The sequence below is a fragment of the Pseudoliparis swirei genome, chromosome 3, assembly GCF_029220125.1.
Source record: "Pseudoliparis swirei isolate HS2019 ecotype Mariana Trench chromosome 3, NWPU_hadal_v1, whole genome shotgun sequence".
NCBI classification, from domain to species: domain Eukaryota; kingdom Metazoa; phylum Chordata; class Actinopteri; order Perciformes; family Liparidae; genus Pseudoliparis; species Pseudoliparis swirei.
This window is the reverse complement of record NC_079390.1, coordinates 6,257,569-6,275,494: the sequence shown is the minus strand read 5'-3', so window position 1 is coordinate 6,275,494 and position 17,926 is coordinate 6,257,569. Positions and strand designations below refer to the sequence as shown.

At 43.1% G+C, this 17,926-nt stretch overlaps 1 protein-coding gene across 1 annotated transcript in view; it reads left to right on the top strand.

Moving 5' to 3' along the window:
- The first annotated feature begins 2,371 nt into the window (after window positions 1-2,371).
- Window positions 2,372-17,926, top strand: part of fryb (furry homolog b (Drosophila)) — a 58,017-nt gene continuing 42,462 nt past the window's right edge. Inside the window, exons 1-4 of the mRNA XM_056444610.1 lie at window positions 2,372-2,942; window positions 15,196-15,389; window positions 17,307-17,360; window positions 17,493-17,632. Coding sequence (XP_056300585.1) covers window positions 2,696-2,942; window positions 15,196-15,389; window positions 17,307-17,360; window positions 17,493-17,632 — 635 coding nt within the window. The 5' untranslated portion in view covers window positions 2,372-2,695. The remainder of the gene's footprint in view (window positions 2,943-15,195; window positions 15,390-17,306; window positions 17,361-17,492; window positions 17,633-17,926) is intronic.

Below are 17,926 nucleotides of genomic sequence, written 5' to 3'. Positions count from 1 at the left end.
GACACATCGGCTAGGGCGAGGATTGAACCGCCAAACCCCCTGATTGAAAGACAGACCTGCCAACCACTGACCCACAGTCGCCCTAAAAGTGACAAAGCAAGGTGTCCATTCAAGTCCATCAACCAGATTGCATCAGGCATCAGTCCAAATTTATGAAATGCAACATTTTCCACCAGCATATTGTAGTTTATCGTCACGATTCTAACAAATTATTAAAATATGTGGTTTACATATTTCATCACCAGCGCTCTACTTTGTGTTTGCCAACACATTCCTGAAGGTGATTGGGAAATCTTTGTTTTCTTTCACCGGTTTGGTCGGAGTTGTCGGCTAATGAAATAAAAAATGCAATCTCCTGTGTGTGTGTGTGTGTGTGTGCATCTGTATACGAGTGTGTCTGTGTGTGTGTGTCTGTCTTGAGACTTGGCTGCTGTACTCCCCTAGGGGATGGCACGCCTCTCTAACTGACTTTGGCTCAGTGCCTCCCTCAGCTTGTTTGCCACCCTTAACTATTTCCATGCCAGACAGTTGCTATTTTGTAAAAAAAAATTATAAAGTAAATACAAACATCTCACTTAAAAGGGCATCTTTTTATAAAGAAGTGAGGAAATCATCTGTAACTGTGGAAGCCAATTTCTGCCACTGAGAGAAAAAAATAGGATCCTGTAAGTCATAATCATGAGATAATATCTCATAATAATGAGATGCTAAATCAGAATTATGAGATAGTAAGTCAGAATTATTAAATACTAATAATTATGACTTACAGGATCCTAATTCTTTTTCTCACAGTGGCGGAAAAATGAGCTCCAATAACTTTCAATATAAAGTAATCTTAGCAACAAAAAAAAAGTTTTGAAAGGGATTTTTCTTTTTATGACAGTAAAAAATGTTGGAAAAAAACAGAATTTTTTCACTTGTTTTAAAAAAAATTACAGAGAGAGAATTTAAGACTTTTTTTAGGGCTATTGCGCTGGCACGCTCTTCTGTGATGCGCGTCGACTCACGGTCACGTATAGATTTTACCGTAGTTACTCAAACTTGTGTGCCGGTTTTTTTTCAAAGAGAGGATGTGAAAGAGTTGTTGTTTTCAAATCTACACACGTGAGCCCCGGGGTGAGGCCCTTAATGGAGCTGATGTCATGACAATAACAATGTATACAACAGGAAGTCACCTCAGGGTAAGTGCCTCCTGTGAGACACTAACTAGCCTGCAGAGAAAGAGAGCGTCAGTATATTCACTTGTGATGAATGAGTACTGGTTTAGTGCCTCTCCTCTGCGTTACATGGTCTCTTTTTGTTTCGCAATAGTTTTTAAAAAGTATCGGGGTATTGGGGGGGGGGGTGGTCTACATGTCATCAATGGAGTGAAGATTAGCCTTACAGGACCACATGTAATTAGGGCCAGACCAAAACAGTGAAACTTGACTTCCTGGAAGATTGTCTATTGTAGATAAGCAGCAGAGAGGTGCTTTGGGTTTTTTTGAGGCCTACATTCATTCCTGGTCCCACCAAGTTTCTTTTGTCGTCAATAACAACTTCTGTAGTTTACAGATAACTATTTACATATGGGGTGGGGGGCAGATTTCAAACTGCTTAACAATGCAACCCTCCAGTTAGTCTTTTACAATACATCTGCTAATCAAGAGCAAACACTGGCTGCCTGGCCGTGTGTTTGGGATTCTTCCTGTTTGTGTTTGGCTTTGTTTCCTCCTTCTGTAAAGGGGTGTGTCCGCCCTCAGTAATCCTACACCATGAACACATTGAGCTTACTGTAACTGGCTAAACAGCCTCGACCAGTGAGTGCAGAGACTCCGACGCTAACTCACACCCACATGCCATGTGTTGGCTTGTTTGAATCCAGCACGCGCATGCCTCTCTAAACTTCTTTACTTGCTATGTGAGAGGGAAAGATACAAATCGGGAGTGTAAGCGAGAAGGAAATAATTTCCTCATTGTCAAAGTGGTGATAAGAGGGAGGTGGTTGGAAGAAGAAGAAAAAAACCCAGAGAGAGAAAAAAGACTGAGAGGGAGAGGGGATAAGAGAACCACCCAAACTTCCCAAACCACCCAATCAAGGTGCGTTCTTGGAATTGGATCCCTCCCTTCTTCACCACCTGAGAGTAGAGACACACAGCTGTGCCTCAGAGACGGTGAGAGAGACCGAGAGAGAGAGAGAAACAAAGACCAGGTTGAGGCAAAAAGGAGGGCATGAAGTGATGACAGCTGGACTTTCACGGAAAATAAAATTGCCTCTCAAACAGAAGAAGAAACAGAGATATTTTCTCTTATCTTAAGCCAGAGGGAGAAACTCTCGAGGGGAGAACCTGAACTCGGGAGGGCTGTGTATCTGAAAACAACAAAGCAATGAGCTCACTGGCTCTGGATTGAATGAAGTCATTAAAAAAGACAAGCGTTTAAATTGGATACCAAAAATCTGACAAAAAGGACATGAAGACAACGGAAACAGGGATTTCTAGGACTGTCTGAACAGTTCAAATCTTCTTCTTTTTTACCTTTTTTTTTCTTCAAACAGTTGCATTTTTGGAACCAGGCAAACAATGGTTCTTTCTGTTTGTTCCCGCTGAGTCGACTGTTCGACCATCATGTAGCGTCTCCTTGCGAGCTCTAAGCTGGGCCCGGTTTTGACAACAGACAACCAGGAGTGGGCCGAGCTCCTGCGCTCTGTGGAGACATGTCTCTGGAAGATGTCGGAAGCACTGCGAGTCTCGGGGCTGAAAGCAACACGTCGGACCACTACAACGGCCACTGTCTGAGCCCCGGTCAGGACCAGGATCTGGACAACCACAGCCAAGGCCAGGATGGGATCGTCATGGAGCGTATCGCCGCCCTGTCGTTGGACATGTTTGAACCCAGTGACTTCACCGGGAGGTTTACCAAGATCCAGTCCAAGTTCAGAAAGAGGACCAGGATCTTCGGAGGTAGGTGCAGACAAGCTTGCGATCATTTGTGTTTTGTTCCCGACAAGTCGAGAGAGAACAAAAAACCCGAGAGGAGTCGGTCACGTGAATGCGAACGACCTGAGGGGTTTTACGGTGGAAAGGCTGGTCGAACATCCAGCTGACATCATGGTCCTCGAGCCCCCACCTGGTGTTCATCCAACCTGGGATTTGTAAAGGTTTTAGTCCCCTCAGTCTCCCCATGTAGACCGTAACAAGGTTCCTCTATGTGCTGTGAAATGAGGACTTGACGTGTCTTTGTTGTGGTTTCCTGTGAAAAGTGATACTTTCTCTGTTTTGAGAACTACTCCACTAATCCTTATTATATAGAGTGTGAGAAAATGTGGTTCTGGCCTCACATTTAAGCACAATAATTAGGATTCACTCTTTCTCATGTTACCTTTTGTCAGGTCCAACCACCTTAAGTGGGAGAATGCCAAGACCTTAAGTAGTCAGTCTGAGAAGATAAGAGCCACGCGTACGGTAAACACTAAATAGCTTATTTATGCGCAAGGCATAACTGTAGGCTACGTTTACGTGCGTAAACGTAGCATTACAAGTAGTAACATTAAATGACATAAGCAGGCTTGTGATTCACAGTATTTTCAGACAGTGTTAAGTTCCCCAACGTTACGCTCAAGACACACTTATTGCAAGTGAAAATGATTGACTATTTATGCCTCAACGTGTTTCTGTCTATTCCTGGAAAGACAGAGCCAGAGCAAAATCATAAGGAGGCCCCACTTCAGTACTTTTTAAAAAACATATTTTAACTGGCATTATCCAGAGTGAATTAAAGTTACAGTATCGACCGAATTATCTTTTATTCACATGTCACCAACAATACAATCAATAATAGTGAAGAAGAGTAAGAACAAACCCTAAGAGTTCAGAAGTGTCTCTAGAATAAACTAAAAGGGGAATGTCGGAGAGATGAGAAGAAAACTCCTTTTTGTATCTCACAAAATTTATTTTTGTAGGAGTGGAGCAAAAGACAAGAGAAAAGTGGGTGTACAGTAAAAAGGGAGGTCTGAAGTGAGATGGTTCTTGTGAAACAAAATACCACCTGCACAAACATGTCTTTCTGGACAAAATACTTCTCAAAAAATGAGCTCAAAGATCATAAAATGCAAACTGCAAACAATAGAAACAGTGAAATGTACTTTTATGGTGCTTCCATGCTTTGATAATGTGCATCGTAATAATACTTAAGGCTTTGATGTTGGTGAGGCAGGTATGCCGGGCATGAAAACTACTGACACACACACACACACACACACATTCGCCACTCGAGTTATCTATTTGATCAGTCCAGCTGTGTCAAGGAGACACCGCTGTGTGAACTGTGACCCTCAAACAGTGTGTGTGTGTGTGTGTGTGTGTGTGTGTGTGTGTGTGTGTGTGTGTGTGTGTGTGTGTGTGTGTGTGTGTGTGTGTGTGTGTGTGTGTGTGTGTGTGTGTGTGTGTGTGTGTGTGTGTGTGTGTACGTGTACTCGTACTCGTTTGCTGTGTTGTGATGGACCAGTTAACACCCACATGCACATTGTCATAAGAGTTCAGTGTTCGTATATGTATGTGTGTATATGTGTGTGTGCTGCTGTCTGTGTGGAAGAGTCACATTCCAACAGCTGGCATGCCCAGGCCCCTGCTCAGAATGTGAGGAATCCTAGGACCTCCATCAGTGTGTGTGTGTGTGTGTTTTGTGTGTGTGTGTGTGTGTGTGTGCTTTTCACTTGTACGCGGAATAAATGTGTGTCACTCTGTGGCAAATATGTCCCAGTTACCTTTTTATCGCTCGTGGGTTTGAATAGACGAGAAGATGAGCTGCACAAAGAAACACTTTGTGCACACACATTTCTATTTCTCTTGACTTTGCTATTTAATCCTGCAAGAAATGTTGCTCTTACTCTGCCTCATCCGCAGTCCCCCCCCCCCCCCCTCACAAATAACTACCTGTGTCATCATGTTGAGTTTGCCCATGCATAACAACTGAAACCTCCCATGGTCCCATCGCTGGCAGACGGAGCTTTTTCAACCCAAATGAGAAATGCGAGAAATAGGGTCAACAAAAAGTAATACTTGTCGTTTTCATACTTTCTCCTGGGTAAGAAGAGATGAGGTCGGGTTAGTTCGAGATAACAAAGAATGGACCGCCTCGGTAAATTAGTGTTCGGTAACCATCTTTGAGTCCAACGGAACACGTTCATTTGCAGAGGAAATTCTTTTTTAAAAGTTAGATTTGGTTTACTTTTCCGTGATTGTCAACTTGTCTGAGTTATCCTAATGAAGTAAGCAGGTCAACACTGAGGCGGGCTGATATTGATTGGCCCCGGACCGTAATGGAGCAAGCACAAGTTGCAGACAGGAATAGCCCTGCAGTGGTTCTCCGCTATCGTTCTCCTCCTCTGAGATTCGACTGTAATTGTCTGTTAATGTGAACCAGGCCATCCTGTGCTCGGGAGCTCTCCTGCGAGCCACCGCTTTGCACGAAACCGTAACTTATCTACTTTTCTACTCCACTCCTCACTCTCGTTTTCTCTCTCCTCCTGCCTCTACGTCTCGTGGCACTTCCGCAGTTCATCCGGGGAATTACACGACGACCCTAATTATCCACTTGTACTTCCACTCATAGTCACCCAACCATCGCGCCATTGCCCTCATGACTTTGGCCATCATACATTTAGACGGACAGCTACGTGAATCTGTGTTTGAGGTGAAGGGAGAACGTTTATTGACACTAACTATTGTCTTAACCCTCCTGTTACCTTTAGGGTCAATTTGACCCCATTCAATGTTTAACGTCGGTGTTCTTTGGGGTCAATTTGACCCCAGGCTGTTTTTCACTGTCAAACATATAAGAAATATCAACTTTTTTATATATTTAAAGGGCTATTTAGGTAGTCAACAAACAAACATAAAGTACCTCACACTTAAACTTGGAAAACAATATTAATTCTAATAATTTTCTGGAGGTTTGCTGGGGTCAAATTGACCCCGAGGGTAAAATATGTTCGTAAATGTTAAGGTAACAGGAGGGTTAATTGTAAGAAACAATGCAGAAGCACTTTCAATGACTTCATATTAGCTGCAAGTAAAGTGTTACTGAATGTTGTTGTTGACCCACATAGTTACTTCAGGAGGTAAGTAACACATTAAAAGTGGGTGCGGTGGTAAACCAGGGAAAATGATAGCTATGGGAGGTTTTATCAAGCGAACCCAGTCACTACATTTTTTTACTCAAGCCAAGATATATAAAAACTCAAATATCCTATCTCTAAATGAATTGTCTAATTAACCAAGGGTTTGTGACAAACACTCAGCTGTTATAAATCTTTTCAATATTTCAGTTGATTAAAGAACTTCATCACAATATTCTAATTTTCTGAGACAGTCCTGTATATATATAAATATATATTTGCGCTGGTGCAACCGCAGATGTTTCCTTTCAATTAGATTTCTTCTGCTGAAACTGTGTGTCTCATGAATCATTGCACCTGAAGTGAACACGACACGTTCATTTAATTGCATATCAGTTGATTTTGCTGAGCAGCTTGCCGAACGTCAACGTTGTAAAGAAAATGACTGCAATTGACGTCAAAGTTAATTTACTGTGCAGCGCCAGCCATACAGTGTGTCACTCATTTCATCACCTGACACATCATCATCTGCCTCTGGTGATTGTGGAAAGCAAATGTGCCGCGTTAGCCCAGACTCAACCTCCGAAAACCCTTTCCCCTCCCGCTCACCCACACATAAAATTAAGCTAATTGGTAAAAACCACCAGTCCCCAGGTGGAAGCTAATAATTCTCATGGGAGCATGTCTGTTACAGTCGTGTGTGTGTGTAACTAAAACGTTGTGTATTTACACACACACTTTGACAGTGTCTGAATGTCTTATATTAGAACTCCTCTGTCCAACACAAATTACATTACATTACATGTCATTTAGCAGACGCTTTTATCCAAAGCGACTTACAATAAGTGCATTCAACCAAGAGTATAAACTAAGAACAACAAGAATACAGAAAGTAGCATTTCTTCAAGATAGTCGAACTACAAAAGTACCATAAGTAAGAGCCATTTAAGTGCCACTGAAGTGCTAATCTGTGTTTTAATCCAGATATAGTCGGAAAATACAAAATAAAACCCAATGGATGGGGGTCATGTAAACACAAGTCCACTCCTTCCTCATGGAAAGTACAACTTAAACTACAGACATCTTATTGTACATATAGGGAGTGATTTTTCCGACACTGCACGCACGCACTGTGTATGGACTGTGGATGGACTCTGGCTCATTTGGGGCACTGACCGTGTTTACATGCATTCGAATAACTGGCTTCGTCGGACTGAAATCGAATTATCCGTTTCATGTAAACACCTTTGTTCGACTATGTGCGGTCCGACTACGATCCGATTAACACCCCTGGATAACTCGATCCGATCCGGTTGATAATTCGACTATCGCGGCATGTAACGGTGAATTGGATTCGGAACTGGACTTTGCATCTTTGCGCATGCTTGAGATCCCGCCGCCCTCCTCCTCCCTCCCTCCCATGTCGTGACCCGGAAGTCGAAAGAGACGATAAGTTGTCACTGCTGGGAGCCTGGCTGGCAGAAAACAAACAAACAACGCTATGGAGAACACAAGAGCCACCACACATCTCTGGACCGAAGAGCAGACAGAATTTATGTTTAATGTATTGAAGGAGTTGAACATACTAAAGTTCATGGTTCTTTCTCGAAATGTTGATGTTGTTGCTGTTGGTTGTTGTTGGTAGTGGTGAAGAGGTCAAGCGGAAATGGCTGGAGCACCACGAGTTGTAATGAAAACAGCGCCACCTATCGTATCGGATATGACATGCTTTCGGCCAATGATTCGAATTACTCACTGCCATGTATATTGGGATAACAGCTGATCCCCCAAAAGATAGCATAGTCCGACTAAAGCAAGATTCGAATTATACCATCATGTAAACACACTGAGTGATGTCTTTATTATTTTTCCTCACTATATTCGTTGGTGCTGACTGTCTGTCAATGCTTCTCTTGGCTCTCATTGGTCGACACTAATTGCGAGTCACAACAGCACAGCAGTGATCAGAGAACACTCAATTTCTGTCCACTTGCTTCTCTCATCTTAATTACTCCAGCATCCCTCCCCCCTCCGTCTCTTTAGTGCCCCTCACTCCTCCCCACCCCCCCTGTGCAGCACCATCTACTGTATGTTATCGCATCCATCCCTCCCTCTCTCTCTCTCTTCCCCCCGCCCCTCTCTCTCTCTCTCTCTCCCCCTGCCTTTCCTCTGAGAGGATTGGCTGCTGGCGTCTACCAACATCTGTGTATCACTGTCCTGAGAGAGCAAAACAGAGAGGGGATGGGGAGCGTTAGCCAGCAAGATAGCGGCACAGAGCACAGGCGAGGCTGATTGCCGTTCTCTTTTTCCATCTCTTTAACACACACACACACACACACTTCTTCTTTTTTTTTGGTGCACATGCGCACGCACAAGCACACACAGTCAGCAGCAGACAGCCGCAACATCCGCATCACCGGCTGCCCACCCGCATCCCTCTCTCGGAGCGCACTCCTCTTTCTCTCACTTGCTCCGTCCGCAACGCCTCATCCTGCCGCCCTGTCCCTCTGCTGTCTGTCACCGTGGCGACATAGCCTCTGCAGCCATGGCGACCAGCCAGCAGGATTCAGGCTTCTTTGACATCAGCATCAAGTCTCTGCTCAAGTCCTTAGGAGGCAGTGAGTACAGCAAAACCGCATCACAGTCGTTGATGCACGGTATGCGTCTGCCTCCCGCAGTGTTCAGGCTATACGCATATTTAGTTTTGGTTGCGCCGTGATGAGGAGCGGATGAGACTGAGCAACATGCAGCGTGATCCACGCTGTCAATATATGCCGATGTTACGTCATGGAATAATAATGGAAGAGGGGTTGAGCGAGAGAAAACGGCTCCAGGGTTTAGTTGAGTGTAAATCTGTCGGCGTGCTGTATGAGTTATAGAGCATATTATTCATCACAAGCAGAAGTCAGTCTCTGACCTAACGACAATATTTGTGCCCAGCACTAAAAGTTATGTCCGCGGGGGCCATGTTTACATGTTTTATCATTCTGTCGTGATTCATGTGCTTTTGACGGTCCAAAAAAGTAAAATCATCTCAAATGAATCGGTTCTCCAGTGAGTGAGTGTTTCTCAAACAGAAAGTAAAGCTACTGTATGTCACGCTGAGCTAGTCGGGGATGAATGCCTAACAACAACAACAACAACATCATCCCCGACTGTCTCCAACTGGACATGCTGTACTTTCCCCACGTTCAGCTCTCGGCTCATGAACCGGGGACATTAAGTATAAAAGCACCGCTGTTTTACCACTGGGGCTCTAATGTAGTCATGACCATGCAGCGTGTAGTTTACCTTTTTAATGTTTATTTCTATAGGCAGCAGGCTTTCCTGTCATTGTGATTTGTATTTGTCGATTGGGAAACCGCTTTAGTTAGCACTCATCTGTGTGTGTGGAGCTTTCTGTGAGACGTCTACAAGTTACAGATGCCTTTCAATGAGCTCTATTTGCTCGATGGTCTTTGCGTTGTGCGTGTCCCCTTCATCAGACACCACAAACATGGTCTGTGCGTGTGTGTGTGTGTGTGGTTGCCGGGGAAGCCGTTTAGGGGTGTGCTGAAGGTTACTGTCAGCACTGGTTCTGTTGGTGTTTGGATTACGGAGGGATTGCAGGGGGTGCGATGCGTTGATGGATCCCCCACTCGGCAATTTATGTGATATCATTATAATAAAGAAGTCACAGGAAACCCAGATTAGATGGTTCGTGTGTTTCCTCATTTAAGGTCCGGCTTCTTTCAGCTATAGGACCGAATTCAGTCGCCTATGGGTTTGTCTGCCCCAAGGTCATGATGGTGAACGCAGTCAAAACGGACCAATAATTCCCAGTTAGGTTTGTGTTCCAAGCACAAGTTACTTATCGAAGGAAATCGCACGATAAATAGCTGACAAGATGAAAAGCTGACTTCATCCAGTTGAACTTGTTCCATCTCATGCCAGCCAAACTGAAATAATCGTGTTAGTCTATGCCTGTATCTTTGTTACTATATTAACACACACACACACACACACACAGACACACACACTTGAGACAAGCTAAGTGGTTGAAAGAACAACCCTTAATCCAAATGTAAACAAAAGGGTTATCACCCCATTATCAAAATAGAAACCGTGAATTGTAACCGTTAAATTATTCAAATGATCTGATGCTCTGAAAGGGCTTTGTTTACATCTGTACTGTTAAAACTATTTTTTTATTTTTAGCTATATGCCATTCATTGTATATTTTAATATACTTGTGATTGAAGCGTACATATTTACCTTTGGTTGTCGTTAAATGTGCCCGAACTAACCGGCTAAAGGACCTACGGTAACACCACGAAAATGCCAGAATGCATAAATAAACTAGAACGGGCACTCGGTAGAGCGCATGCCTTCGCATATCACAAGATTGGGCATTGAATTATGAACATGTTGGCATTAGTTGCATGCCAATTGGATACAAATTTACCGCGCTATGGTAAAAAGAAGATGTTGACCTGTTCATGACCTTGACCTTTGACCCGATTAATCTCAAAATCTAATCAAATGGTCCCCGGGTTTATAACCAATCATCCCACCAAATTGCATGCGGTTCGGTTTAATACTTTTTGAGTTATGCGAGTAACACGCATACACATAAATAAATAAAGAAATACACGGCGATCAAAACATAACCTTCCGCATTTTCAATGCGAAGGTAATGAATGTGCATATTTGTCGGCTGCCTCCTGTGACAACACACACGTTTGGTTCTGTTCGGTCTTGTCGGGGGCAGTCGGTGTGTTTCTGTGCCTGTGCTTTTTAAAATGACTCACCGCACGACAACCTATACAAGGTGTACAAGAACGATTTATCTTTTCACAAGGCAAGAAAAGTTGTTCCGTTGCTGACCAAGCCAAGCCCATCTCCTGGGGTCTAGAGTCCAACCTCGATACGATGACTTAAGTTTGAAAGCCGTGTTCTTGTTTGTGTGTTTATTAATGTTCCTCATCATGATTCATCACTTCAGTATGCTTGTTGGTCGGTAACACGTGATCAATGAAGGTCTAGATGTGAATAGTCTCTACTAGTAAAGAGTAACAAATATTGAATTAATCTACAAATTATCTTTTTGTCTGGATCATATCATGTTACAGTTGTCCATGCTCCAAGTTGATGTCTTTAACTGTCTTATTGTACCTTTGGCTTAGGGTTGTGTATTGGAAATAATCCAGCAACATGAAACATATGATGATACAGGGGTTACAATTCAATATCTTGCGAAAGGCAAAATATTGCGATTTAAAAAAAATCTCATTTTTGGGAAATTGTCATCTATAAAGAACACACCGCCATATGGATCCAACCCCTTTATGCTATTAGTGACATCTGCATGAGCATTCATCTCAGTCCAACATCACAGCACTAGGTTTTAGTGCAATCTGAGCCACTGTGTGCCACAGATATCTGCTACTATCCTACAATACACATTTTAAAAGCAATTTATGAAAAGAAATGTGCTTTAGAAAATCCACACAGCATCTTAAAACATTAAGTTATTAACGCGCATCCATATTCTCCTACATCCCGACCGTCGTCGTAGAAGTATTAGTTGCTGGTACATTTTCTGGACATTGATTGTTGAATAATTACTGCAGCTTCTTCGACATCCTCCCCGTCTCCGCTGTTTATCTGCTTCTCTTATTTCTTTTTGGCATCTCGGTGTAATAAATAAACCTTTTAGAGTATACAATGTAATAAAATCAAGTTAGCATTGTAATGACTTGGCGTTTTACTGCTGATTAATCTTTTTGAAATGCTGAGTCATACAAATTTCTACGAGGGTCCCGGGAAGTGCACCGGTGTGCTATATATCGACACGTCCTTCCCACTCTCATTTCTTCTCCCGAGGCGCACACACACACACACACACACACACACGCAAACGTGTCTTAAATATGTCACATAGACGATGTTTAGAGTCGACTTTATACTCTCTGAATTTGATCAGTGCCTTTTTAATAATAATAATAATAATACATTTCTTTTGGAGGCGCCTTTCAAGCCACCCAAGGTCACCTTACAATAAAATAATACAGGATAAAAGATAGAAGCATGAAAGATAGAAACAACATTAAAACAGAACATCAACATTCACACAAGACAATCCTGATTAATCAATACCAAACTTAAAAAAGGAAAAAGAAAACAGCGAAGGAAGCTTTCTAGTTTAATCGCATCACTTAGTTTTCCTGATTTGTCACCGTCTGCCTCGGAAAATCGGTGCGTGCATGTGTATGAGTGTGTCTTCTGCGAGTGTGTGTGTGTGTGTGTGTGTGTGTGCACTTGTGTATGAGTAGGGGTCAGTGGGAGTGGTGGGTATGTAAGAGAGTGACCTCCAGTGCTCTAAATATAGCGCCTCCCTCCTCCCCTCGCCTCTCTCTCGGGGCAGTGTTGAAATTCCAAACCCAACTCTTCTGGTCAGATCTCCACAAGGAGCAGACTTTACTCAACTGCTGCTGACAACTAAAAAGGGAAACCACGGAGAGAGAAAAACGCTCGCAAAGACGCACTTTAGTGCAACGCGACATTTCCAATGCAAGGATTCCGAGGTCACGGTAGCCGGCGCGCAACGAAGCGAGGGCGGACCGCCGTCGCAGCGGGAGCCGAAGTTGAAACTGATAGTTAAGTCTGTCGGCTCGTGCAGTTCTCGAGCATGGGGCCCGCTGCCCGCCCGAGCCTCTGCTGGAGCAGCGCTCTGGAATATTTCTCGCTCCGCGTTGCTCGAGTTCACTCATGACGGAGTCGGTTCACTCCTCTGCTATTTCGAGAAGACCCACCGGCGTCATCCCGTCCTCCGAGGCGTCGAGTCGTCTTCACTCGGGCACTCTGAGCCACGGCGATGGCTCTCCCGGTCTGTGGATGCTGCATATCTTCCCGTTTTCATTCGGATTGAATGTGGAGTACAGTTGTCATGAGAGCCGTTTCTTTATCGCCCCAGGCGCACGCCTTCCTCTTCACCTGCCAATCATTTTGTGAAAGGATGGAGCTTCACACGTTTAGCTTTGGTTAAACCTGCCTCGTTGCCAAAGCCAGACACTATTCTGGATTTTCTGTCATGGTGGAGTAGTTGGATATTAAAGACAACATTCACCAGAGCTGTATTTTACACCTTGTAGCCCTCCTCCATTTCCTATCGCCTCCCATCCCTCCTCCTCCATCCCACTGTTCCGGCCCATTTTACCCACGTCTACCCACTGCATCCTTGTCCGCACCATGGAAGTGCCGACTAGATGGAGCAGGGCTAGTGTCATCAGCTTCATCAAGGGCCTTGGTAAGCATGCAGGGGCGTGTGTTCCTGTGCACGCACACGCATGTGCGCCTCATTTGAGTGCTCAGCTTTCACACAAACAGGTCGCTGTCTATGAGGCCTGTGAGGAACTCGTGTTTACATTTCACCTCTCCAGTGAGGTTAGGGCGTGAAGTCATAAAAAGGTCAGTTAGACCTGGTAGCTCACACACTCTAGCCACTTCTGGGAAATGCTCTGGTGAATTAAAGCTTTATTCCACCTTATGGAAAGTGTGTTATGCACCTTGTTCTTCTTCGGCTGTTGTTTGAGTGGGTTTTTTATTCTCGAAAACTGTATTGGTTGACATATGGTTAATAATAATCCATAGTGGATGCACAGTCTCCACAAAGTCTTGCTTAAGCTCTTATGCTGTACTCACCGACGCCATAGCTCGTTCTATTTTAAGGGCATGTCAATATTCCTGGAGACGCGTGACAGGAAATGCCCTCCCCATCCATCCTCATATCTGTCTGTCTGTCTCTCACTAATCTCTCTAAACTTCAGCCACTCCCTATCTATCCTTCCCGGTGTGTTTATCATTACATCTGGCAGGAATTAATAGCGCCCAGTCTCCCTAATGATGTAATCAGAAGGGAGGAATGAAAACATGGTCTGCTAAGCGTGTGTGTGTGTGTGTGTGTGTGTGTGTGGGCGTGTGTGTGTGGGCGTGTGTGTCTGGTCTGTGTGCCTTGACGGTGTTGCCTGTCGAACACAGTCAACACATATAAGTCATGACAGGAATTTTAACTTCACAGAAAGAAATGACAAATAGATTTTCTGACACGGACGACTCCTGGTCATCAATGAATGAGGTCATTTAAGACAAGAGGCTGGAGAATGAGCATGAGGGTGTGTGTCAGTGTCGGGAGGTTCTTTGATGAAGATAATAGGAGTTTGTATTGTGGCAGTCGGAGCTGCAGAACGTGTTCATTAAAAACCCTTTACCGAAAGACGTGTAACCCTGGTCTAAATCCTACCCGACAGATATGCATGTTCTTAGATTGAGTCAAACACAAATTCTGAGGATATCATCTCCAATGTCTAATTTGAATAAACATTCATAAATCTACTTAGAAATCATTTTTAAAAAAAGATGCTCCTCTTCATGAATGCAGAATCTGTGATTACCTTCGCATTGAAAATGCGGAAGGTTATGTTTTGATCGCCGTGTATTTATTTATTTATTTATTTGTATGTGTGTTCCTCGCATAACAAAAACAGTTTTAAACCGAATCGCATGAAATTTGGTGGGATGATTGGTTATTATCCGGGGACCATTTGATTAGATTTTGGGATCGATCGGGTCAAAGGTCAAGGTCATGAAAAGGTCAAAATCGTCTTTGTACCATAGCGCGGTCCATTTTTATCCAATTGGCATGCAACTAATGCCAACATGTTCATAATTCAATGCCCAATCTTGTGATATGCGAAGGTATGCGCTCTACCGAGTGCCCGTTCTAGTTCATCCTGTTTTTAGTATTCTCGGTATGAAAGCACTCCAGTGATAGTTGCCTGTACATCCATGGACACATGGAAAGCAGGAACCACCATTACATCATTTGGCATAATTAACGATGCCAGTTTCTCAAAATGAAAAGAAATAAAGGCTAAAACAATGGCTCACATATTTGCCTTTTTTTTTTCTTGCAACCCCATAAACCTCCAAACTGTGAGAACTGTGGTTCTAAAATATAAAGGGCATAATTATGCCCCACGTAAAAGTAGGACAAGGAACAATGGCGATGTCTTCCTCGCGTGTCTTGGACTCACTGGTGTTTTCCTGACTCTCCTCAGCCTCTCCAGTGGGACTGAAGCCCCCCCTCCCACCAGTCAGCGGAACCCTGGGAGAGAGGAAGGGTCCTGTCGTCATGGCGCCTGTCAATGTGGACCCTGAGAGTAAGCCGGGCGAGTTCGTCCTCAAAAGCTTGTTCGCCAACTTCACCTTGCTCTCCGAGCGCAAGATTCGCATCATCATGGCCGAACCTCTGGTGAGTGACTTTGCATCCGCGTCATCGTTTCATTTGGTCTGTGTTTGCCGTTCCAGCTGTCTCAGGTTACACCGTCATTCAGGGACACGTTGTATCTGATCTGTTGACTTAGGCAGTGATGCCTGCAATGTGCCCCAGTGGTAAATAGTAAATCCCCAGCAGTGGGGCTCGAATATTAATATAACCTCATTTAGAAAAGGCCAAACACATTTTCAATCTGTAATTTCTGGATCTATTTTTATGCACGTCATATTTTTAAGCGTACCTCTTTTCACCCCATCATTACACAGAAGGACTTTTCTGTCTGAAACATGTTAGCAATGCTGAATAATAATTAGTAATATCTCATCTTTTTTTTGGAGAAGGAACTAGGTGTTTTAATTTCCATCTCACAATGAGACACACTGTGACCTCTTTGCAGGCGTCATCATTGGTGGTGCACAACGCTCCAGTATATTGCATTGTTTTCTCTCATTTCCTATAACCTCTGGTGCATTTAAGTGCTACGAGCTACATCAACACCAACCAACATTTGGGTGTATTAAAAACTGCAAGTCTCAGGAGTGAATTCCTAATCCATATGGAAATGAAGGTATTTGCTCCACCTGAGTGGAAAACAGACATTTTACGTCTCATCATCCCCCAATTCATTTAAAAAAGAACAAAGGTGTATTTTGGTGGGGTATGATCAAAACAAAGTTATGGTTTTCCATGTGGTTGTCCTTGATTTGCATATTTGCGTGCAGACATAACCAAATATGTTTGACGTAGTGTAACCCAACCTCTTTCATATTACCTTTGTGTCCAGTAACTTCTTCTTTGGGTTTAAATGTTTAATTAGGGCTTATTCTTTATTATTATTATTGTTTTTAAATCGAAACGTTAATGATTTTGTATGTTTATGGCACTTAGTGCTGAACACCTGATATGTTTCATGAACATAACAAGGTGAGTGCCTAAGCAGCTATTTTGATACTAAGTAGTGAAGTCGGTCCTGAGCTTGTTTGAAGCACTTAGCCGATAATCACATTTATATTTAGCTCAAATCACAACACTATCATAGGTTTAAAGGGTCTTCAATATTTCCAGACTGTACAGGTTGACGTGTGGAGAGATTGCATATTCAATTTTTTTTTTGACAATGCAGTGAAACTGACTTTTGATGAGGGCTGAAACAATTCCTTCAGTGACTTGATTGTTTATTTTGTTTTTTTAAACCCAGAAGATGATATGACCCTAAATGGGTTTCACATATTATTAAGGAAATCAATTACCGTAGTTCTTTATTTTAAGAGAACCGTCTTATTTTGTCTTTTATACTTTCTCCAAACGTCTCCTCACGCTCCGCTGCCACAAGGACAGATACAGGAGAACATTCCTGGCAGCTATAACAGTTCACCTCTTGCCAGATCATAGTGTTGATCTGCACTTCACACATCTCATTTGTTTGACACACACACACACACATTTCATTTCATGTGCTCTGCACGGATACACGCACTTTGCTTTTTGCACTCTGTCTGTATTTAAGCTTTTGGTATTTGGTGTGACAGTGTTGTTGTGTTTAGTTTGTATTTTACTTTTATTTTACTTGTATACTTCTATATCTTTCATCCCTGTTTCTTATATTTTGTGTTTTGTTTTTATTCTTGTGTGTTGCTGCTACTGTCACGACAAATTTCCCCTTGGGGATTAATAAAGTATATATCTATCTATCTATCTATCAATGAATCAAAAGTATTTCTTATCCTATGACTCATTTTAGTAAACGGCCAATCTGTAGAATACTCAACTACTAAAATGATCGATATAGCTTCAGCCCGAGTTCTGATTACAAAGTTTCCTCATAAAATATCTCCCCGCTCTCGATTTCCAGCGACGTCAATATTTTCCCTTCTGTCTGCTCTCATCTCGCAGGAGAAGCCACTTAATAAATCTCTGCAGAGAGGAGAGGACCCACAGTTCGACCAGGTGCGTGCAGCTGACGTGGACACGGTTTCCTCTGTCATCCACATCGAGCCTCTGCATCCACATTGTTTATTTTGGGAGTGGGATTAACCTCTCTCTCTCTCTCTCTCTCGCTCACCTGCATCTGCCGTGCAGTTGATCAGCAGTATGAGTTCTCTGGCAGAGTACTGCCTGCCGTCCATCCTGAGAACTCTGTTTGACTGGTACAAGAGGCAGAACGGCCTGGAGGACGAGTCCCACGAGTATCGCCCCCGGGCCAACACCAAGTCCAAAAAGTGAGACACAAAACGGCACATTTGTAACAATATAACTGAGACACTTGACACTTTACACAATTGCACTGTGGAAAACAAATGCACACATCTATCTTGTTTTACTTGGTAATGTTTATTTTATTGTATTCTTCTTGTGTATTTTTTATCTTGTACTTGTCTATCTCTGTTGTTTGCTGCTGCTGGCTGGTTGGGGGCCTTCAAAACGAAATTTCAATGACAATAAAAACCTCTTTATCTTCATCTTATCTTTATACACTTTATTGTACAAAAATTGCATGGTCAAAAAAAGAAAAA